At 41.2% G+C, this 23451-nt stretch overlaps 1 protein-coding gene across 1 annotated transcript; it reads left to right on the forward strand.

The window, feature by feature from the left end:
• The first annotated feature begins 1194 nt into the window (after positions 1–1194).
• LOC141808448 (putative ribonuclease ZC3H12C) lies at positions 1195–23130 on the forward strand. Its single transcript, XM_074695063.1, has 6 exons — positions 1195–1300; positions 17698–18570; positions 18866–19005; positions 19101–19335; positions 19426–19532; positions 19625–23130. Exons 2-6 carry the CDS (start codon positions 17810–17812, stop codon positions 21115–21117), a joined length of 2736 nt encoding a protein of 911 aa, XP_074551164.1. The 5' UTR covers positions 1195–1300; positions 17698–17809; the 3' UTR covers positions 21118–23130.
• The last annotated feature ends 321 nt before the right edge of the window (positions 23131–23451 follow it).

A 23451-nucleotide genomic window follows, 5' to 3' on the forward strand; every position in this document is an offset into this window, starting at 1 on the left:
ACTGTTTCTTTTCAGCTTGTACTTATTTAAAATTTCCACCTGAATGAACTCTGTATTTATATTTATTGAACAGTTTGTGTTGTATGTGCTATTTTGTTTTTTGACTTTTTAAAATTCTATTTACACAAAAAGCCTTGAACTGATTTAAGTGTTTCCAAGAGTTACACTTTTTTGTTGCACCTAAACATTTTTTGATGATGAAATCTCTTTTTCCGTTAAGCTATGTGTAAAGATATGAAGTCTGAGATGGAAACGTTTCTGCTGATTTGTTTCTAAAAAAAAAGATAAAGCTGTGAGACAGTTTTTTAGCCTCTTGTCTATGAATTATTTGCCTTCTATAATTTAATATTGATGACTTTAAGAATCGGTTGAATATAGTTGTTGCTACTGTTTCTATCCACTAGAGGGCGATACATCACTTTCTACTCTTTCTAATGCAGCCTTAGACTTGTTTTTATTAATTTATGTTTAAAGAGTAAAAAAATAATATTTCTCTGATTTAAAAAAAGTGTGTCATGTTGATTTTCAGGCTTTTTTTAATCATGTGTTTAAGTCTTTTGTTATACTTTGACATGATTTAAAACTCTCAAAGTTTTTTTTTTTTTTTTAATCTATTTCCAATTTAATCTAATCTTCCAATCTTTGAAGAACAATTCCGACTGAACAATTCTGACTGAAATAGTCCTCATGGCACTTTAAGGCACTTTAGAATCCTCCTCCACTGTTGCCATGCTCCATAGTCGACATCAGTAAGTTTGTGTTTCTCCTTACAAAATAATTAAGTCAAAATAAAGTCTCTATTTCAGAGTCATTCCAGCAAGAAAACACTCCAGATACAATAAGACACAAAAATATAAATAGATAAATTAATAGATACATACATAAATAAATTGATAAAAAAATATGAAAACACTACATTTGTAAAAAAAACAACAACAACATATATATATATATATATATATATATATATATATATATATATATATATATATATATATATATATATATATATATATATATATATATATAGTTTAATAAATATTCCTCTGAGCGCCTGCAGTTGCTGGCTGATGCCGCTAGGTGGAGTCAGTCTGACAGAAACAAAGCGGAAACATAAACGTCCTGACGCACTCTCACCTGCTGGAAAGTGGAAACTCCTCTTCTTCGGTTTGTTTTCCGGCTTCCTCTGCGGAGAGTCGAGCAGCAGCTTGTGTCTGCATGTCCTTCTCCAGCCTCTGAACGCTTTGCAGCCAGGGATGGAGGACTGATCCGGGACGGAGAGAGGGGATGGCCTGCACAGGTGAGGGCTTCATCTTTTTTTTTTTTACCTGCATGACGTGTTTGACGTGAATTCACCAAAACTAACTCGAATTCATCGAATATTTAAGAGAAAACGTGGAAATAACTGTTTTTTTTGTACGTAAATATGTAAAAAAAAGTTGGCGGGAAAATGTGAATTTAGCAAGAATTGATGAGTTGCAGTTCAAACTGGTGTAACAACAAACATGTTACTCTGATCAGTTTATTTATTTATTTTTTTAATCATGCTACAAAAAGAATAAGGAGGAATAAAAAATATTATGACTATTTTATTTTTTTAATTCTATTTTTTTTTTTTTTTAAATATTTGATTTTATTTTCTCCAAGTATTACGTTTTAACTTTTACTACGAGGGAAATTTATCAAAAAAAAAAAAAAAAAAAAAAAGAAAAGAAAGAAAGAAAGAAAGAAAGAAAAGGGAAAAATTGTCCATACACATTATTCATTTTATTTATTTATTTATTATTTTTTTTTTTTATTAATAATTATTACTTATTTTACAATGTTTCCATTTTGCATTTCATGTCAGGTTTTGTGATTCAGTGTTAAATCCTTACAAAAAAAAAGATTTAATTCCATTTGAAAACTTAAGATTTATTCAGAATTTTAAATATGCATTCAAAGAAAATAAGAAAATGCAAAAATACAAGTCTTTCTTCTCAAGTCTGATCCCTGAAAGTTGATATTTCTGTTCCGTTGATTGCAATTTTGTTAAACAACCTCCTTTTCAAGATCAAACTTGAAACATTTTATGTTCCCACTCTGTCGTGTTTCTGTTTCGAGTCCAAAAATGATTCAGAGAAATGTAAAAACTGTGTGAGCTGTTAAAGTTGTTGTTAGTGGTGAGGCTCACTCCAGCTGATAACAGAGCAGGAAGTGACTCATGACAGCAAGATTACAGAGTTAACTGCAGTTAAAAGAAGCTTGTGTGTTGATGTGAAGGAAAGTTACAAACCCACTTGAAATATTTCTAACCTAGATTATTAATCCTGACATAATCTGGGTCAATGAGCGATCCTCACTGAACGAGTCCAGCTGCTTTTCTCTCTGTGCTTGTATGCAAATCGGATGTTTGGGAGCTGAAACAGAGCACGTAGAGTCACACACTGTCACACGCTTTAACTCCTAACAGATTCGAGTCTCTGAGGTGAGTCTGGATCAATCCGCTGACCTCAGACTAACCTGAGCTCACCTCACTCCGTTTGGTTCAGTCTGACGTGTTTCTTCTGTTTCATTGAAGAAGTTTGATGTGATGAGCCCTCTGTCCCTCTTTCACCTGCTGCAGGGAGCCCGAGACATGACTGAGGGCTGTCCCGCCAGTGACGTGTGTGTGTGAGTGTGTGTGAGTGTGTGTAAATCTTCATGTGTCAGCAGAAGCCGGACAGCGGCACGCTCCTCCTGAATGGAGCGGGGGATGGGGGGGCGGAGGGTTCGCTGGATGACGTTTGGCCCGGCAGCTGGGAGCTGCTCCGCTCTTTTGTTCCCTCTTTGACCTCTCCTGACCCGGCACTCGCCCTGATGTCACACACACACACACACACACACTCATTCACATTAACACACACCTGCACACATGAGTACGCGCACAAACGAGCAAATGTGGATTTTGGAGCATGCACTGTGGACGCATGCACAGGAGCTGATGAGTGGGTCCTGTGGGGACGATCCATCATGACTTAATCAGAGACCTGGGACTCTTTGAGACTCTGTTGGACTCTGTGGGTTCTGTTTAAGACCACTTATTAGTACAGTAGGACTTGTCATGTTTGATTCATCGCTTCATGGTTTGAAAACTCACCTCTCCTGTAGTTTTCTTCACACACACAACCAGGAATCACAGGTTGAGTCCAGGTGTTGACGTTTAAAGACGCTCCCTACCTGCTGTGAGTCTAAAACTCCAGACCCGGTTGCTGTGGAGCTTTTATTGCCCAGAGTTATTCGCTAAATCTCAGCAATGTGTCGTCTTTGTGTGTCTGCAGAATCACTCCATCTCCATTACAGCAAACAGGAGCCCGCGCCAACAGCAGGTGGTGTGTGTGTGTGTGTGTGTGTGTGTGTGTGTTTTCATTCTGCCTCCTTTGCCTCCTTAAGTGACCCCAAAGGTCAGCAGGCCTGAGGCCGAGCTTTTGTGCCTTCAAAGTCCTGTGTGACCCGGTCCCACCCCCTCTGCACACACTCAGAGACACACACACTCACCATGTGGTCTGGTCTGGTTTGTTTGGCTTCCCTCTCCATGGTTAGGAGTGTGTGTGTGTGTGTGTGTGTGTGTGTGTGTGGGTGTGTGGGTGTGTGGGGGCTGTTGGTGTAGCATGACGTCTGTGGAGTGTGTGTGGATGATAGCAGCTGGACCGGGCTCTCCTCTCAGGTCTTGTTAAGGGAGCAGAGTAATCCCTGCAGCCTGGATCAGTGTTTACCCAGAGGGCCGAGGGGAGAGCTGCTTTGTCTGTGTCTTCACGGACGCTCCTCCGTTCATCTTTCCGCACAGATTAACTTCTCACCTTCTGCTTCTGCTGTCCTTCATCGTCTTCTTATCGAGGGTTAGTTTGACAGGACACACTCTGCGTTTTCCAGGATCTAACTTCTGGTCTTAAAATATGAAGTCTATGATAAACTTCAGGCTGGAGATGCGCTGGAAACCTGACAAAAAGTGGAAGTTTATTGGAAAAAATCTAATTATTAAACTAAATTTTAAAAGCAAAGTGAGATAATTCTGGATTGTGTGAGTTGTTGATGAAAGTGAGATTCAGTGATCAGAGAGAAACTGTTAATCTGACCCTGAACTGTAATAACAGGCTTAGCCCTCCTGGCTCTGATCTCCCCGTTGGACTCGGTGCCGCTTCCATATGTTTCCTCTTTTGTTCGAGGCAGCGACGGCCCGCAGGTCAAATTAAACTCCTCAGATTTATCTTGTGTAAACAGCAGCGCCGTGCGGCGCCGGGCCGTGCTGCGTTCAGGGCCCTGGTAAGGTGCAGGAGGCAGCGGGGAGCAGGACACCTGTTCATCCTGCGACGAGAAGCAGATGGTCCACATGGCTCCTGCTCCCCGAGGGGAAAACCTGTCAGCTGAGCCCCAATTAAGGAGTCACCCTGCAAGTCAGGGAGGAGCGGGGGAGGAGGGGGGAGTCGGATAATAAAATGACTGTAAAGTGTTTTATTAATTCACTGGTTTGAGGAATGTCAGCGCAGACAGTCCACTACAGGAGTCTGATAGTTCAGGGATTATGTCTTAAATTTATGAGCATGAGAGTTTTAGGTTTGAGTTCGCCTGCATTTGATTTTGAAGGGAAAAAACATTTTTTTATTTTTTTTTCTTACAAAATAGACACATTAGACTTAGTTCTTGTAACTAGACCATGACTCAATTTTTGTCTGTTTGTCCAACTTTATTTACTTATTTTCCGAGTAATTGTCAGGATCTTTTCTCTCCTCTTTCTACTGTCATAAAATTAGAGCTTTAATGTCACAACATTACAGCTTTTTTCTTCTAAAGTTTTGGCTTCATTTTCTTACGTCTGGTTCTTTTTCCTGTAAATTTTCCACTTTTGTCTGATGTATCTATGACCTTTTTGCTTTTTGTGCTTTTTTCAGCTAGAAACTGATTTGAGATAATCATAATCTAAAAAGCATGATCTGAAATTGAATTTAATGTTTTGAAGTTAAATTTCTTTTTCTTTTTTAACAATTTATCCAACTTAAAATTCAACTTTTTCAGTCATTAAATTAAAAAATACAATCCCTGAATGTAGATTATATTTTGTGTCTTTTCTCTTATTTGTATATATAGATTTGTAATTAGTTTTATATCAGTGCTCTTGAATTACTAATATCTTTTTATTGTGCTGCTATTCATTTCCTTTTTTATTTTTCTTTCTCAGCTCAGCTTTAGACTGTTTGTTTTATGATTTAATAAATGTGGTTTTTAAATTTATCTTATAACTTTTTCTTATCCCACTTTTTATTATTATTATAAATAAATAAAATAATAATGCAAAATAAATGAAGAAATTTAATAATAATAATAATAATAATAATAATAATAATAATAATAATAATAATAATAATATTTAAAATATTTTACTTATTTATTTTTTAAAGCAGAAAAGTAAAAACATTTTTTGAGCCCAGCTTCCTCTGTTATATCTTTTTCATATTCTTATTCTTATTCTTGTTATCATTTATAAAAAATAAAAAATAAATTAAGAAATAAAACGATAATAATAATAATAATAATAATAATAATAATAATAATAATAATAATAATAATAATAATGATCATTTTTATTTTTTATTTTACTTTATTTTTTTTAAGCAGCAGTTAAAAAATTCTATTAGCCCAGCTTCTGCTGTAATAACTTTTTTAATTCTTATTCTTATTCATGTTATTATTAATAAAAATAAATAAATAAATAAAAAAGGAAAAAAAACACTAAAAATAATAATAATGATAATTTTTATTTTTTATTTTACTATATTTTTTTTAAGCAGAAGTTTAAAAAATTTTATGAGCCCAGCTTCCTCTGCGATAACAGAAAACTTACCACCAAAAATACACAAGAACCACTGAAAATACTGGAATTAAAAAAATAGTTTTAATAATTATAACAATTAATTTAATCAACCTGCAGTATTAAATTTTTCTCTGACTCCAGTCGCCCTGAGCTGTCACTCTATTTCTTCTTCTTCTCCTTCTTGTCTTTGTGAACAGGTTTTGCCGCCTGCAGTGGATGAGGTCAGATACACACTTTGTCTGACAGATGTCACACTGTCAAATTTGCATAAACAATACTGATGACATTTACAGTAATAACCTTTAATGAGTCCCCTGCCCGGCCGCCGTGTTGATTCAGACTCAAATAGGAAGTTTGACAGAAGATTTGCATGTTGGCTTCGACGGGCAGCGTCAGGCTTGGCTGTTTTCCAAGTCGTAAACTGGGATTAGTTGATGGAGTGGATAAAGTTCTGAGTTTGTTCAAGGACTGTTTACTCAGCATGTAGACGCCTGCTACACACACTCTGGAGAGTGTTTGTCAGGCTGGAGGAAAGCCATCAGAGCAATGAAAGCTCCTCCTCCCATAAAGCAGAGATAAAAGTGATAAGATGAGAGGTTTCACACCTCTGAGGATACTGTTTTATTACTGGCTCTGTCAGCTGCCAGGACTGCACACACACACACACACACGCTATGCTGCTTTGATGCAGTGTTACAGGATACAGTATCAGCTGTCCCAAGTAGATACATAATTTGTTTATTCACTTCAGATTAAAGTTTGAAAAGAGTGGCTCAGAAGCAGATTAACGCCGGCACACAGCACGGTGTGTTGGTTTAACTCGAGCAGTGTAAATGATCATTTCCATAGATTCTGAGGCGTGCCGTGTCAGGGCTGGGTTTGATGATTTATGACAGAAAAGATTATTACACAACACTGGAGTTAAAAACTTTAATTACAGCGTGATTTACTGTCGAGGTGGAGTGCTCTTTAGAGAGACTGAGGTGAGAATCCAGGTCAGAAACACAGCGCTGAAAACAGAGATTGAAAGTTTCCAAGTGGTCCGGTATGGATCAGTACAGTTTGGTACGGGTCTGATCGGTTAATCCTGATCCTGTTTGTGTTTCCATTTGTGTAAGCTAGACACTGATAGATGTGTCACATAGTGTACCCCACTTAGGGATGGGTACCTTTCACATTTGAAACGATACGGTACCGATGCCCAGTACCTGGTACTCAACGGTACCAATTTTCGGTACTTTTTTGTGTTTATGTGATAAAAAATATCAATTAGTTTAGTAATAAATATAAAAAATTCAACTTAACACATTTATTCTTCAGTATGTAACATTGCAATGCTGTGTTCATGTCCAGCATGGAAAATCTCCTACTCTTCCTCTCCCTCACACTCACAAGGATGCATTTAGGTACCCAAACATGGTACCTTTTGTTTTTACATGAATCGGTACTACTTGACAGAATTTGGCCGGTACCTATAAAAGTACCTAATTCAGTACCCATCCCTAACTCCACTAATTCGCTGCAACAAACTGAGAAAAGTTTCTTGTATTAAGACATTATTCTAGTTTTAAACAAATTAAAAAAAAAAAATTCTCATTCCATTGGCAGATTTCTTTTACTTGTTACAGCAATGCAGACCTCATTTTTGTCTTTAAATTACCTGAAATGAGACATTTTTCTGGACTGATCAGTTAAATGTGGCTCATACTCAGTCTAACAAGATGATTTTTACTTAAAGGCAGGGTTGGCGGTCCTGAAAAACTAGCATGAATTTGAATGAAGCATCTCGTCAGGACTCCTCCTAGCCCCTCCTCCCCCTCCCCTTGGGGCTTTTTCAAAGCAACGCCCCCGCTCACATGCACGAGCGCCGCTGAGTCGTGAAAGACGGACTCAGCACATTATTTTATGTTTTGCACTACGTAGAGTCATGTCTCATTTAGAGGTAAGGAAACACCAAAACGTTAAAACGTAAAGAAAAACAAATAAACTTCATGACTTTTGTTAGCTAGCATTATCCACTTTTACCTGTGACACGATATCGGGAGTTAAGCTATAATACAAATAGTACAAGTACATTTTCTCTAGGACTTACGAAATATCACTAATTGGTTTTTTTTTGCGTGTCAGAGCCCCTGTGGTGAGAGTTTATTGGACTCTGATCCAGACTACAGCCCAGAGCGATGTGATTGGCTGATGCTTCCTGGGTGCCTCCTGCTGTAGATAGCGAATATTATTCCCTCTTATTTAACAACACATCATGTGTTGCTGCCATCTGGACATATAGATCATTTTAACCAGTTTAACAAAAAGTGTATCCAAATCAAACTAGCAATTAACCTTTAGCCCTTGCTAATATCGCTGCTCTTACATAAATGAGAGGGTACCACAGCAATCAGAGGTTGATTTGTCGGAGGCTCTAAAATGCTGTTATGTCATAGTAAGAGCTGTGTGTCAGTCTTTTTATCTATTCTAATTCTGACCTACTAACTTTTGTTATTTAAGCCCCACCCAAAAATGAAATCCTGTCTCCGCCCTTGTTGGAAAACTGAGCTATAGACGAAACTTTAAGAGACATACAGTCTGGTTACAGCTAAAACGTTGTGTTAAGGGATACACGATATATCGGTATCAACATCTGTGTCGGACAATATTTGCTCATTAGCTGCCGGTATTTTCAGAGCCTCTCTTCTTTTATGTCTCTCTTCCTGATTTTGATCCAAAAATCAGACAAAACGTACTTCTTTGCTCACATTCATCTTGGGCGCTCCATCTTGTGATCCTCTCCATGGTCGTCTTTTCTCGGGTTTGCGCCGCTCTTTCTCTCTGAACTACCTCGGCGAATCCTCTTAGATTTTTTTTTTTAAACCAATACTGATATCGGTAAATATCGGTTATCGGCCATAACAGCAACATGAATATCGGATATCGGTATCGGCCAAAATTTTCACATCAGTGCATCCGTAATTGTGTTGCTTAGGTCCAAACTCAAACAGCAAGAAGAGCGTTGACTTTTAGAAAACATGATAAAATACCAAAATAAATCTTGAAAAACTTCACCTTGAGGCTACATTAAACTGACTTAGCCCTCTGTTTTTGCCTTCAGTGCTCAAAAAAGAGATTTTGCACTTTTTAAAGGCTTTATCTCATCCACCCTGTGGCTCTGAAGCGTCTACAGATGATTTACAGCTAAAAAAAATAAACAGATTCTTTCTCACTCTGGTGTTTTAGAAAACCTGTTTTTCAGCCTCTGTCTCTTTAAGACCAAACCCTCTTCGCTCTGAGTGAATTTGTACTTTCAGCAGAAAAGAAGAAGACACTAGCGTGAACATGTGGTGGATAGTGATCATCGTTTATGTTAGCTGGTGGTGCTGACATGATTTCTGCCTGGAGGAGAAAAGCAGGTCAAACACGCTGAACCCTCCAGCTACGTGGAGACGTGTGTGAATGAAAACACTCAGAGTGAGAAGGAAGGTATGAATTAGAGAAAGTATCTGATGAGCAGATTCGTTTTTTTCCTCTGAACTTTATTTCACCTCGAGTAAAGACGTGGTTTGTGTCACTAGTTTGTTTAATTTGGGGCTTTCCTGAAAAGATTTCCTTTCATTTTGTTTTGACGTTTCTGTTCTCCTGAGCTGGTATTCATCTTTTGTTGAGCTGAGAGTGTTGTGGATGAAATAATAAACTGTCTCCTTTCTGGAGGTGAAACAGCCCAGTAACTCAGACTGTTTAAGTCCAGCCTGACGGACAGCCAGTCTTTGTATCTGATCCCTCTGAGCCTGAAAGTAAAACCCTCCACACACTCTGAGGCTCTTTGAAAAGACGCCGACGTTTTGTCACAAAAAGCTCTGCTCCCACTTTTTCCTCCCTGTCGGAGCACTTGTTAGTTTGACAGCTTTTCTCCTTCGCTGCTTTCCACCCACCCACCTGCTTACCTTCCTTCAGACTCGACCACTCGCGCTGCTAACACACACTTTCAGGGCACACACTACTTTTGACGTAATTCGTCTCATTGTCTGCGTCAAGCCGATCCCCCACCCGTGAAACAAAGAGGCTGAACGCGGCAGCCGTCCCCAGTGGGACAGGTGTTCCTCAGGGCTCAGTTCTGGGTCCTGTTTTTTTTTTTTTTTTCACTTGCTCTTTCTGCTCTAGTGTGTGTGTGTGTGTTTTTTTTATGTGTGTGTGTGTGTGTGTGTGTGTGTGTGTGTGTGTGTGTGTGCAGCTGCCAGTGGAGGGACCTTCTTTGTCTCCCCCTCCCCACTATTGTCAACTCATGCCTTCCCGTCCATTCATGGGTTGGTGGTAGAGGTGTTTTTGTGTGTGTGTTGTGTAAGTGTGTGAGTGTGTGTGTGGGGGCAGAGTGGGTGGAGATACACCAGCTTATCTCAGTGTCTCTTTTCATTGGCTGAGAGTCGGGTTGATTGGTGTGTGTACAAAACAAGCCTCAATGAAGACAGAGCTGGGGAAAGTGTGTGTGTATGTGTGTGTATGTGTGTGTGTGGGGCTAGTTTGCTGCCTTCTGATTGGTTGTACTCAGAGTGAAGAGGGGATGGAGGATCTCTTACACTCCATCTGTTGTTAGTCACATCCCTAAACCTGCAGCTTCAGGACGCTGCTCTCTGCCTCTCCACCAGGAAGATCTCCAAGGATCGGATCACGTTTCACCTCCTGGATTTGGCAGCTTTGCTTCCTTTCGGTGGATTCTGAGTTAAAAAAAAAGGATTTTACTTTTACCTCAACATCCTCTGTCTTTGGAAACTCCCTGAGAGTTTTTTTTTTTTTTAAACTTCGCATTTTCACACTGGAATGATCGACAAGCTCAGTTCATGAGAGAGCGTGTGCCAGCTGTTGCTTTTTTTCTGTTTTGCAGTGGTTTCTCTTGGAGCTGTGTGGTAGGTCTTCTCTGTTTTTTTTTTTTATATAGCATGAAAGTGTTAGTAAACAACCATGTCAGGCCTTTTTAGAGTCAAAAATGTTCTCATCTTTAACATCCAGAAGCTTCTTCATTGAGAAATCTCTCAAAGTGTTGGGCTGTTTTCGTGGTCACAGGAATCCAGAGTTTGTTTTAACTCCAACATAAATCTAAAATTACCTCAAACTTGAATTTTTAAGCAGTTTTATGCTAATTGTAGAAAAGTTGCTGAATCTACAGACAGTAAAAGTGCAGAAAGAGTTTTTGATGAGTGTGTCTGGATCATCTCGGTGCCCATTTGTTGATTTTTTCTGTCGTAGGATTCCTAATGTTTTACACAGAACTTGAAGAATATTCAAGTTTTCTTTAGTTGTAGATTGATCTTTTAACAGCTGCAGTATTTTTAAGTGAATTAATTATGATCATCTGATCAATTCTTGCCTCTATCTCCACATTTAAAGGCCTGTGGTACGTCCGCTCCTGGGTTTATGCAGCCAAATCAGACAGAAAAGTTAAGAAAACTCAGAAACTGCGTATCCAGGATCATGTTTAGAAGGAAGCTGTAGGCTTTGGTTGCAGTTTGGCGCTTCAAGGAGCCAAAATCTCAGGGGTTCCCAACTAACATCCTTCCAAGACGTCACATCTTCTGCAGCAATTTGCTAATTTTTCTGGAAATTGTTGCGTATGCATGTGACTATCAGAATTCAGGCCTGTTCCCTCGGTTTTCACTGAGCTTTCTGCACCAAGTTTGTATCAGAACACTGTTGTAACTCAAAGGTAGAAATTACAGGCTTTAACTGAGGCCTCAGAGGTGAAAGTGGGAGCTACCCCCAGCAGAGAGGTCACATGACAGACAGACAGTGCTGATATGTCTCACTGAGGCTGAAGCTGGACACCACCAGTTGCAGAGCAAAGAGAAGGGGGGAGGGTGAAGGAGGATGCTTTCAGGGAGGTCCCCTGTGGCTTCAGGAGGCATCTGTCGTCCCCACTGCCCCCCCATCCCCCCACCCTCTACACCCTCTACACCCCCCCCCAGCCGGTCGCTGGTGTGGCAGACTGGCTCACTGCTGGGCTCAGCCGGCGAATGGCAGCCATGCGACGGCCCTGAGGGACTGGTCAGGGTCTGGCCTCCAGGGAGCTCATCCCTCCATGTGTCCCCAAGGGGGCTAACCCTGGACCACGACAGGCTCTGAGATACACCCAGAGCAGAGGCAGAGCCGGCAGGCTGGGTCAGTGAGGTGGAGACTGGAGCATCTGCTCACTGTGGAGCCCCCTCCTCCTTTACAACGCAAGCACATCAAAATTATTTGGTAGCTGAGTTATTCTGTCCCAGACGGCCGAAAAAAAATAATTGAAACCTAGAGGAGAAAACATTTTTTTTCTTTGTTTTTTCTCTTTTTTTTTGATATATATTATATTTTTAAAAATTTAAAAAAATTATAAAAGGAGAAAACATTTTCTTTTTCTTTTTTAAATATATATATATATTATATTTTTAATATATCAAAAAATAAAATTAAATAGGAAAAATAAATTAAAAAATAAATAATAAGAAATAAAATAAAAAAAACAATGTAATAAATAAAAAAAATAGAAAAAATAAAAATAAAAAAGGGGAAAATATTTTCAAGCAGCAACCTTAGAGTTGATGCTTTTTCTTCTGCTGAAACACAAAAATCTGGATTGTCTTGCAGAGGACACAGCTGGCCTGAGTTTATACACACCTCAATACATTTTAAAGGACAGATCCCCTAAAAATAGCGGTGATCTACCTGCTGATACTTAAAAAAGCAGAAAAATACATGCAAACGTTCAGCATTGGCTGAATTTGCACGGGAAGTTTGTCGACCAGGAAAATCTTTCATTGAAAAGTTGGGTGAAAGCAAATTTTACTCAAACCTTAACTCATTAAATCAACATAAACTCTATCTCTGCAGCTGCTGCTCATGAAGTTACAGAAATCCCAGATCATACTGCTGCTAGTCTTTGAGTCTGGATTAATTTCTTAGACTTTTGGATTTGCTTTTGGTTCGATAACTACAGATTAATTAGCAAATGATTATTAATGCATAAAATTAAAGAAATAAACATAAAGTAAACATTACTCTGGTCTTGATTCTTTGTATTGGTATGACAAAACTTGACTTCTCTTGGTGAATACATTTTTTAGTTCAACTTGAAATAAAATAATTGAGCTTAAAATGGCAAAATTTTAATTTTTGGGGGGTGTTTCTTTGCAGAAGTCTGAAGAAGCTCATATTTTCCTGAAATTTCATTTTTTTTTTAGCTTTTTTGCCTTTAACTGGATAGTAGAGAGGACAGTGGACAGAGCAGGAAACAGGGCAAGAGTGGGGGTGACATGCAGGAAAGAGGCCACAGGCCGGACTTGAACCCGAGCCACCTGCGTGACGGCGAACCTCATGGAACGTGACCTAAACCACTAAGATTTCAGGTTTGAAGATGCATCCAACATCAGTGAGGAGGGACTTTTTTGTACATTTACTTGATTTAGTTTCGCTTCTCTTACCGCTTTGGGGGCACACACAGATAGATCAACGCTCACCTTCCTCTGATCCAATCTGGACTCATGGCTTTTGTTTTTTCACCTAAAACTTTGTCTGAGTCAAAGTTTTCTCAGCTGGACGACAAAGACCACACAGATCCGTCCGACGGTTTCACTCTGCTGCGTCACTCTCATTTTTCTGCTGAGTCCTCTCTGGCTTCTTGTGACTGAGGCTGATGTGACTGCTGCATCACCAGGCATCATCTGCATAAGAGAGTGTGTGTGTGTTGGTGTGTGTGTGAGTGTGTGTGAGTGTGAGTGTGAGTGAGTGTGCTTCTTGGGGTGAACGGGTTTAAAGAGCCCCAGCCTCCGTCTGTGCGCCCCACTCGGGCAGCCCGAACAATACTCCCGTCACAGGAGGACAGATTGGGTGGCAGCTGCATTGTTGAGGGACAGCAAGCCAGACACACTTCTTCCCCCCCACCCCTCTGACACACACACACACACACTCTCACTCTTTCTCTTTGTGCCTCTTTTGTTGTTGGCGGACTAAATTATTCCAGCTCTCTTGTGGCATTCAGGGTGACAAACAGCGGCGCGGGGGCTTAGACGTCGGGGTCGGGGGCATTAAGAGGCCCCTGCTTTCCGGTGCTTTGGCTCAAGGATGACGGGACTCTTCATCACTGATGTCTCTAAATTATAAGCACACATGCATTCACACAATGATCCAAATACTCTGAATCAGCTGGTGGAGAGAGTTCATAAAATTAGCATCTTGAGAAAAACTCCTTGTAGAGCACAAAAACCAAACACAGAAAGACAGACAGGGAGAAACAAAACCTAACAGATAAAAAGCTGAAATCCTGATGTGACTTGAAGCTGCTGGTGGGAAAAGTTTAAAGGTTTCTATAGATTATAATCTGATTAACAGGGTATCAGCTGTGTGTTTACGTCGGCTGTAGGTCGCTCATTTCAGAGCTTTCACATCGTCCTGCGTGGGACAGATGGACCTGCTTTTGATGCCATGTTGAGAAATTGAAAGTCTGCTTTCATAAAATCAAACATGGCAAACGGTAAACTCACTCAACCGAACTACCAACCTTTAAAATAAACTCATCAGATTAAAATAGTTTTAAGTTTTGTCATTTCTGAAGAGTTGGACATTGCAGATGTTGCATGAAAGCTCAGTTAAGACCAAGACCAGACACACGTTGTGGGACTTGAGTCCGGTGCTGCTATGGTGAATTTCTGACACGTTAGAAATCTTGATCAGGACGCTTTCACACCGTGACATTGGAGCCACAGATTCCTGAATTTCAGGGCTTTTCCTCTTGATGCATCTGCACAAACAACTCACCAAGTGAGCAAGCAAAGTCATTCAACACAACACCTCCACCACAATAATACTTTTACTGCTCACAGAGACTCATTTAGGTGATTTAGGCGTTTTAATCTCGTCATTTACCGCTGTAGCTAAGCATGAAGTGTCACTCTCTGAGCAAATATCTGATGGAGCTGTTTTGAAATGAGCTCAGTATCTGGTGCGACATCAGTAAATGGAAACTATCTGCTTTTTTATTTGATTGGCCGCAGTCTAAAAACCACAACTGCACAAACACAATGATAAAAATCACTGAGAAGCCTGAGAAATTCGGTTCAGTGGAAGTACCCTTCGCGGGTATTTCCACATGTAAACAGCCACACATACATAACACCACTTATTTGTTTGTGGTGTGAAAACACCAGACGAGCTGGTGACTGTGGGAGCAAAGAGTTTAACAGAAGAAAAAACTGATGGATGATGTCCTAGATCAGGGGTCTGCAACCTTTACTTTCATAGGAGCCATTTCCCCTCAGCTCAGCTGGAGTAAAGTCATTCAGGAGCCACAAAATGCGCAGCATCTTTACAAAAAAGACAAAGACATGTCTGAAATTCAATACTTAGTGAAAATTTACTAAATAGTTATCTTAACCAGAACATTGTTGTGTTTATAAAAGTGTACATGTGATGTCTTAGTTCTTTTATTTGAAATAACTTTGAAAATATTAAAAAAAAAAAAAATTGTACTTCAAAATTTTTAATGAATTTGTAAAATTTATGAAATATCAATGAGATGCAAATTTTGCCTTAAAAAAAAAAAAAAATCTGCCAAAATTTCTTTAATTTCAAAAATTTGCCAGAATGTCTTAAATCTGAGAAAAAAATATTTTTAAAAAAAAACGAGCTACATTTCAATAATTTGTGAAAATTTTTAAAATCTGTAAATTAAAAAAAGAAGTAATTTAAATAACTTCAAAAATTAGCAGAAATAAAAAAAAAGAATTTTTGCAAAAATTTGCTAAATTTTCAGAACCTTCTAAAAAATTGGAAAATTTGGTACGTTTGAAAAAATGTAAAAAAATAAAAATAAATAAATAAATGAATGAATAAATAAATAAATAAATGAATGAAAGCGCTTTGCAAGATTCAATTCCTAATTAGTTTAGCAAATTTGTTAATGCATGATTTTTTTATGTTTTTAATTCTCAATACCCTCTTTTAGAATAAATTTAAAAAATCTTTATTTTAATCACATTTCTGAAAACCTCAAGAAGTCAATGCAAAGGAGTCAAAGAGCGCCATCAGACTCCTGAGCTGCATGTTGTAGACCCCTGTTCTTGATGAAGCAGGGCGACTCATGCATCAATATATGGACCAAAAACCTCTTAAGTGGGCCTTAAAAGAGCTTTCTGTGGAAAAATAAATGAGCATATGTTGTTTTTTTTAAAGGGGTCATAAGCAAAATCCTATCAGAACAGAGTACTCTTTGTTTCAACCAGTCTGGACCCCCATAGAGCCGCTCTCTGATAGAGGAAAGAGAATGTGAGCATCATTGAGTAATCTCCTTAAAATACCCCAACATGAAGAGCTGATCGCAATGAGTCCTGAGAGGTGCTCCTTAGCTCGTGTTTCAACTGTTTTGAAAATGTAAAATTGCAGAAAAACAACTCATGAAAATCTGAAAAAAAGACACAAATGACGTGCCAGTATTACTTTTCACCCTCTTCAGAAACACTTCTGCACTTCTGTCCTGTGAGACTGCCTCTAGCTCATGTCAAACTAATCCCATAATGCAATGCTCTCCAGAGGCTTAAACTTTTAAGTGCCTGTCACTTATAACAATTATTTAAGAAGAAACCCTGCTCCTTTTACTTGACAAGTAAATCTTCAAATTCAGTTTGACCTTTCCTTCGAGACTCAAAGTTCCCATGACTTCATGAGAGAAACGTTCGGGAAACTGTCGGTGCATCCTCAAACTCAAACATCAAGAGACAAAGTGATGTTGGACAAAAGAAATTGGAGCGCCAGCTGGTCTTAAGCTCCTCGTAAACAGAGGTTACTGTTTATAATGCAGTGGTCGCTGGTTGAACCCTCGGCTGCAGCTTGTTTTTTATTCCTGAGATTGATGATTTTTATAAAAGATTATATAAAAAATAATGATGCCAGAAAAGGTCACCATCTGAATCTTACCCCACCTTTTGAGTCTACGGTTTACTCTTTTCCTTTCTTGCTTGTGTTGTTAGATTTCTACCTTTTTTACCTCACTAACAGACAGTTTAATGTAGCCGTGATGAAGCCGTTTTCACACATGAATGCCTGACATTTTTATGATTATTTCAGGACGTTAAGGCCCTGGTATTTCTGAGGGAATTTGCCTAACATGCATGCGTCTCTCTGGGGAAAAAATCTGTGCCAGTCACACTCTCACAACCAAGAATGCTCTGATTAGTGTCAGCTGGTGCAGGAAGCAAATCTGTGATCTGATTTTTTAACAGTGTGCGTTCACACATGCACCCCACTCTGACAGTTTTTAGATATTTTGTGTCATGCATGTGTAAATGGGGCTGAAAGACCTTAAAATGGCATTTTTTCCTCAAAACTGAATTAGTTTTTGTAAAATAGAAAAGAACTTAAATCTGCTCCTTTATTCCTGCTCTGTTCACTGCGAGTTGTGATTCTTTACCATGGCTCAAAACAATTACGTGAGTCACTTTAGTGGTTTGTCAACACCTTGACATTGTTACGTGTTTAGGTTTCTGGTATTTTGCCTCCAGCTTAATTGGTGTCTTTGACATAAGAGCTCATTGCAGCTAAAATGCAAATCAGTTGAGGTGGATCAGCCGGTAAGAGAGGTTATTGTTTCATTATCATCCTACAGATCTGCTGTGCTGTGTAAACTGATGGAGCTTTTTGTGGCTTTAAAGTTTATTTAGTGTATAAATAAGAATCAAATGTAAATCTGTCTTGAACATGCACTTTTCATGCTCGAAAAACAACGGTTCTGAGAAGTGTTGTTGCTGTTGAGATCCTTTCACTCAAACAGATCCTGTCGTTTTGACTCGTCTATGTATTTCTGATTAAAATAACGACAATGCACCTCTCAGAGCTCTAACCAGGTGGCGTTTGTGTCTCTCCAGCTTCACTCCCAGGATCTGTCAGCGCGTGGTAACCTCACGGCAGTAACGGTGGGGTCCGTCAGGTGCCTGAGAGGTCACGGAGGGCGCGGAGCTGGATGTATGAGACAGCTTCATGGGCGTGAGAGACCATCTGGAGGATGGGACAGGCCACATCCTCAGCCCTCTGGATCTGGACTACCTCCACGTGGAAGGAGCTGAGCGGCAGGTGGGCTCAGGTGCTCTGACGGCTCCTGGGGTCTTACAGGTCAGACCTGATGCTCCAGGTAACAGTATTGGTAGCACTAGTTTTAGTACCCGTTCCAGCTACAGCAGCAGCAGCAGTTGCTGTAATTTATCTGAGGAGAGCGCTGTCTCAGACAGCGATGATGAGCGACTCCAACATGGGTCTGGTTCCAAATCTCAAAACCGTTTCCAAGATCAGTCACCTCACCTCCACCCCAAAGAGTCCCCCTCGGTCTGTCAGATGGTCAGGCTGGACCTGGCACCAAATCAGTCCTGTGAGGAAGCTGCACCGCCTAAAACCTCATCCCCCTCCGACCCCTCAACAGAGTACCGCAACAAAGTGGACTTTGCTCTTAAGCTGGGCTACCCTGAGGAGCTGGTGCTGCTGGTGCTGAGGAAACTGGGCCCTAATGCGCTCATAAACGACGTCCTGGGTGAACTGGTCAAACTGGGAACCAAGACAGAGACGGAACAACAGGGAGGACCAGTTGTCTCCCAGTTTTCCTCCTCTTTGTCTTCCTCTTTGGCCAGCTCCTCCTCTTCCTCCCACTCCTCTCTGGACTCCTGTCGACAGCTGTGTCAGTCCCATCTGTTGGAAGACAAAGAAAACTTCCGGCCTGTTGTGGTGGACGGGAGCAACGTAGCCATGAGGTAAGAAGACGCAAACGTACCAACAGCTTCTTCACAGTGAGTCATGAGCTCGTGCAGAAACAGATTAATTTAATGACAGTTTCAGTGGTCTGAGCTTCCTCTTTGAGCTTTCCTCCTGCAATGAATAACTGTCATCTCATTTATTGACGTCTGAGGGTTAGTTTGCAAAATTGCTGACACGTTTTCTTCTTAGTTTGTAAGCAGGATACACGGATATTAAATGAAACAGAAGAAATGAAACTTGCATGGGCCAAAAATTGGTTTATTTGATTAAAACATTGTTCTTTCCTTGCAGTCATGGAAACAAGGAAGTCTTTTCCTGTCAAGGCATCCAGCTGGCTGTTGATTGGTTCTTGGAGCGAGGTCACCGTGACATCACCGTCTTTGTGCCTGCTTGGAGAAAAGAACAGTCACGTCCAGATGCTCTCATCACAGGTAGCCCATCCTAAAGCGGTGGTGGTGATCCTTCGCTCTGGACGCAAGGATCTTGATGTTTCCTTGATGACCGATGTGTTTCTTTCGTTCTCCAGATCAAGAGATCCTACGGCGGCTCGAGAAGGACAAGATCCTGGTGTTCACTCCATCGCGGCGTGTGCAGGGCCGCCGGGTGGTTTGCTACGACGACCGCTTCATTGTCAAACTGGCTTTTGAGTCGGACGGCATCATTGTTTCAAATGACAACTACCGCGACCTCGCCAATGAGAAACCAGAGTGGAAGAAGTTCATTGATGAGCGACTGCTGATGTACTCATTCGTTAACGACAAGTAAGTCGCTCAAACCAAAGAAGGAATTACACAAAACTTGAGGAAGGGGTGAACCTTTGGTTTAAAGCTTGTTTTCAACCGTGCTTTCAGGTTTATGCCACCAGATGACCCACTGGGGCGCCATGGACCAAGTCTGGAGAACTTCCTAAGGAAGCGTCCCGTCATCCCTGAGCACAGAAAGCAGCCGTGTCCTTATGGTAAGAAGCTTCCCCTACGAGGCCTTTGTTTTTGACAGTAGACTGTTTTTATTAATTGAAGCTCACTGATGGGGAATGTTTCCTGTCTTTAGGAAAGAAGTGCACATATGGCCACAAGTGCAAATTTTACCACCCAGAGAGGGGCAACCAGCCCCAAAGGTCCGTCGCTGATGAGCTCCGTGCTAGCGCCAAAGTTTCATCTGTAGTCTCTAGAGGCCTGCTGGAGGATCCCCCATCTGTGAGGACCCAGAGTCCAGGTCAACAAGAAAGAAGGGTTGAGGTTGACCAAAGTCAGGACACTCCAAAGAAACAGCCCAACTCCAGTCCATGGTTCTCCTTGAGTGACCTCCTTGAAGACCGGCTCAGGGTCCAGTCCAAAGCGGACAGGCGGCGAGGGAGCAGCAGCAGCAGCAGTAGCTGTAGCAGCAGCTTTCTGGGACATGTCGCTCCAGGTGGACCCCCTTTATTAGGAGGTCTGGACCAGCGGGAACAACATGGGGGTATCTCCAAGATCGTTGGAGCCTCAGCACCAAATTTGGCGGAAACTTACCACAGATGTGAGTCTCCAGACCTGGGCTACAGCTCGATGGTGAAGTCCTACTCCAGCCTCAGTCTAGTGGTGCCACAGAGTCCTGAGTGCTTCTACCCTGCAGATCTGCGAGCTTCGTCGCTGGCATCAGACTGTAGCAGTGAAGGCAGCGTCGGCTCTGACTCCTTCTCCCCTGATCCTTTGCTGGATGAGTGCTCCAAGTGTCACCACCCTCACCACCATCATCACTGCCTCGGCCAGTACGCTCACCCTGTAAGCCGCGCTCCTCCTGGACTCAGCCGGCATGTCCCTCATAACTTTGAAGTTCCAGCCCTGCAGAGACAGCACGGTTTTGGCTTTGAGGGCTCGCCAGTTTCTGTCACCTCTCATGCATCTCCTCGTGGCTTCAAGGCTTCTCCTGCCTACGCTCCAAACTTACCTCCACACCAACTGCTGAGCAGCTTCCCAGGTCAATTCCCCGTTCATCCAACCCAAGCATCCGCTGCTCACTCTTACTCTCAGAGCTCCCCACTCAGGCACAACGTGATGGGCTCCCTCTGGCAGGAAGGTGGACTCAAGGACCCCCAAGTGTACAAGGGATCACCGGTCCACTCCAGGAGAAACCACTCAGAACTAAACCAGCAACCACAGAATCAGTTAAACTGGAGTGGCCTCGACCAGTGGTCCCCTAAGCCAGCCTTTGACCTCCTGGCCTTCCAGAGCCTCCCGAAACCTCAAGAGAAGACTTGGCACTCCCCTTGGGGACAGCAAGTTCGTCCACCACCGCATGGCCTTTCAGGATCAGGTCTTCCACCATTCCCTCAGCTGTCTCCACCGTCCATCGCTGCCCACAAAAGCCCCTTACACCCTGTGCCCCAGCACCAAGAGCCTCCTTTGGGTCAGTACCAGGACCTGAGGGAGAGGATGTTCGTAAACTTGAGTCGTATCTTCCCTCAGGATCTGGTGAGGGTGGTGATGAGCAGAAACCCTCACGTTTTGGATGCTCAGGAGCTTGCCGCTGCGATTTTGATCGAGAAATCTCAGCATGGATCGTGAACGAAGCCGGAAGATGAAGTTACTGCTTCGTCTTTCTTGGACTCCTTAAGTGAGGTTTGACGTGCACAAACCAAAAGCCTTTAACTGTTAATGAAATGTTTCATTGCAGGTAAGCTAACCCATTTGTTTAAAAATTATATTTTTTTAAGGAAAACTGCCATATTTACTGATGCTGGTTATTTCAGCACTTAAGATCAAGAATGGGTGTTAATGAGTCTGTGCTCAGTGAGGCTTTCAATGCGTTTGTGCGAGTGACAGCGTTGTCCACTTATAGTTAAATTATTTTTTATATTTTAAGTTATGAATGTGTATTTTTAAATTATTGTTTTCGGCACTTTTTCGTTCGTTTCGTTTGTTCCATCTTGTCTTATTTTTTGGCAATCATGTCAGGGTGTAGGTTAAGCCCTAATCTCTTCTTTCCATCTGTGCCAAAAATATCTGTTTTCCAGTCTCTGAGATTACACATTGAGGTCTGTTAAAGAACGTGAAATCAGTTTTATTTTCCTCCAACAGTGTGAAAGTGTTCAGAGTGTATTTAGCTGATTCAGGCGAGCTGGCAGGTGGCCGATCAGCTGCAGTGGTGTTGTCTTTGGATTTCCCCGTCAGGGAAGTGAAACTTCAACAGTACCCACAGAAGAAGATAGCAAAAACTCCACTCAAAAAACCCAACGGCGGTTGTTCACTTTCACATTTTGCTTATTTCCTCTGCCAGGATGGCTCTGTCTGCTGACTTCATGCTTCTCCAGCTTTCAGGGCCAATTTTCAGACCTAATCACATCACGCTGGCTGTGAAGAACGTAGGATTGTCGAGGTGGAATGAACACTGTTGATCTTATTTTGACTTTAATTTAATAACCATGTTAATTTATTTTCCTTTTTGTTTGTGTGAATGTCTGATGTGCGTGAGGCACGGGGGTTAAGACACCCTCAAACAGGGTATAACTGTTAGTACCCTCGTGTTAGAGAAACAGAAACCTTTGTTGTGAATACACCAGTCAGGAAGCATCTTATTTTTTCTGTTGTGAGAACTGTTAAACACTTAAAGTCTGTGGTGTTCAGCTCTTAAACTTTTCTCAGAAGCTCTGTTGGTAACATCTGTTGAGTCAAACTGCAGTGGGGAAGTAAAGAAAGACGGTAAAATTACAGAATCCAAAAACGTAGTAAAGGGGACTGTGAGGAGTTTCTTAGTGATGAGGTTGAAGGCTAAAACACGGGTCAAAATGTTTTTGCTAATGTCCATTCCAGCCCAGTGGTCTGTTCAAACTTGAGAGTCTATCAATAAAATGAAGAGTGAGGTTACGTTAGCTCTGATTGGTAGATGACTGGCAGGACATAACCAGGATTCACTAACGTTACACGATACGGAAATGTCTCAGAGCGCTACATGTAGCTGGCTACTAAACTACGGTACAAAATGACAAGGTTTGCTTGTCTTGTGTCCAGTAAAAAAAAGTTGTTTTAAACCAAGAAAAGAAGAGTTACAAAGAAAATCTGATCTCCATCGTTTCCAAAATTCCAACGCCTTGATAGGGGGTCATGTCTTCACGACAGTGTGCGTGCGATTATGGGCCAAAGGTGTCGCTGTAACCCGCTTTAAACAGATCCTCCTCACAGTCCCTTTAAAAGCCCATTTCTCCTCCTCTTATGTACGAAAATCTATCCGTCAGTTTCAAATGATGCTACCAACACTTCCCACATACTTTTGTACTTTACGTTGGTGTTGCAGTTAACCAATGCAGCCACCAGGGGGCAGCCAAGAGTCAGAAGTTTATGACAACGAAACTCAAAAACAAGTATGCCAGGTGGTATTAATAATGCAGATGGTCGGTGAGGCATCGCAAAAGTTCCATCATTATTTCTTCTTCGTGTCTCACTAACGCTACGTATCGGGTAGTAACAGCAACACTGCCTCCACATGTTTCCTGTGGTACTGCTCCGTTTGGTTCGTATCCATAAGCTTCATGGAAACATGCAGAAATATGGACGAAATGAACACAGAGCACTGACAGAAGGCCCCGTCTGTATCCATACCCGTATCAGTATCCGTATCCATAACCGTATCTGTATCGTAACGTTGAGCATAATGGGCTTTAATACCGTCTTGATGAATTTTTCAAACCTTGCATGCCTCCATTTCCTCCTCCTTTCCTTTAAAACCATTTTCAAAGTCATCTTCTCTTAATGTAAAGCACTTTTAACTGCAGATGTGGTTTAAACCAACGTTTCTCTTTGTTATTTCCACCAGTGGGATCTTTGACTAAGCTCTGACGAACTGTTTTTAAAGCTTAAACTCTTCCCTGGTTAACACTCTATGTTGTGGCCAGACGACACCTC

This window comes from Halichoeres trimaculatus, unplaced genomic scaffold (assembly GCF_033239565.1).
Source record: "Halichoeres trimaculatus isolate MK-OKI-2021-1 unplaced genomic scaffold, fHalTri1.1 fHalTri1_scaffold_19, whole genome shotgun sequence".
In the NCBI taxonomy this organism is placed as follows: domain Eukaryota; kingdom Metazoa; phylum Chordata; class Actinopteri; order Labriformes; family Labridae; genus Halichoeres; species Halichoeres trimaculatus.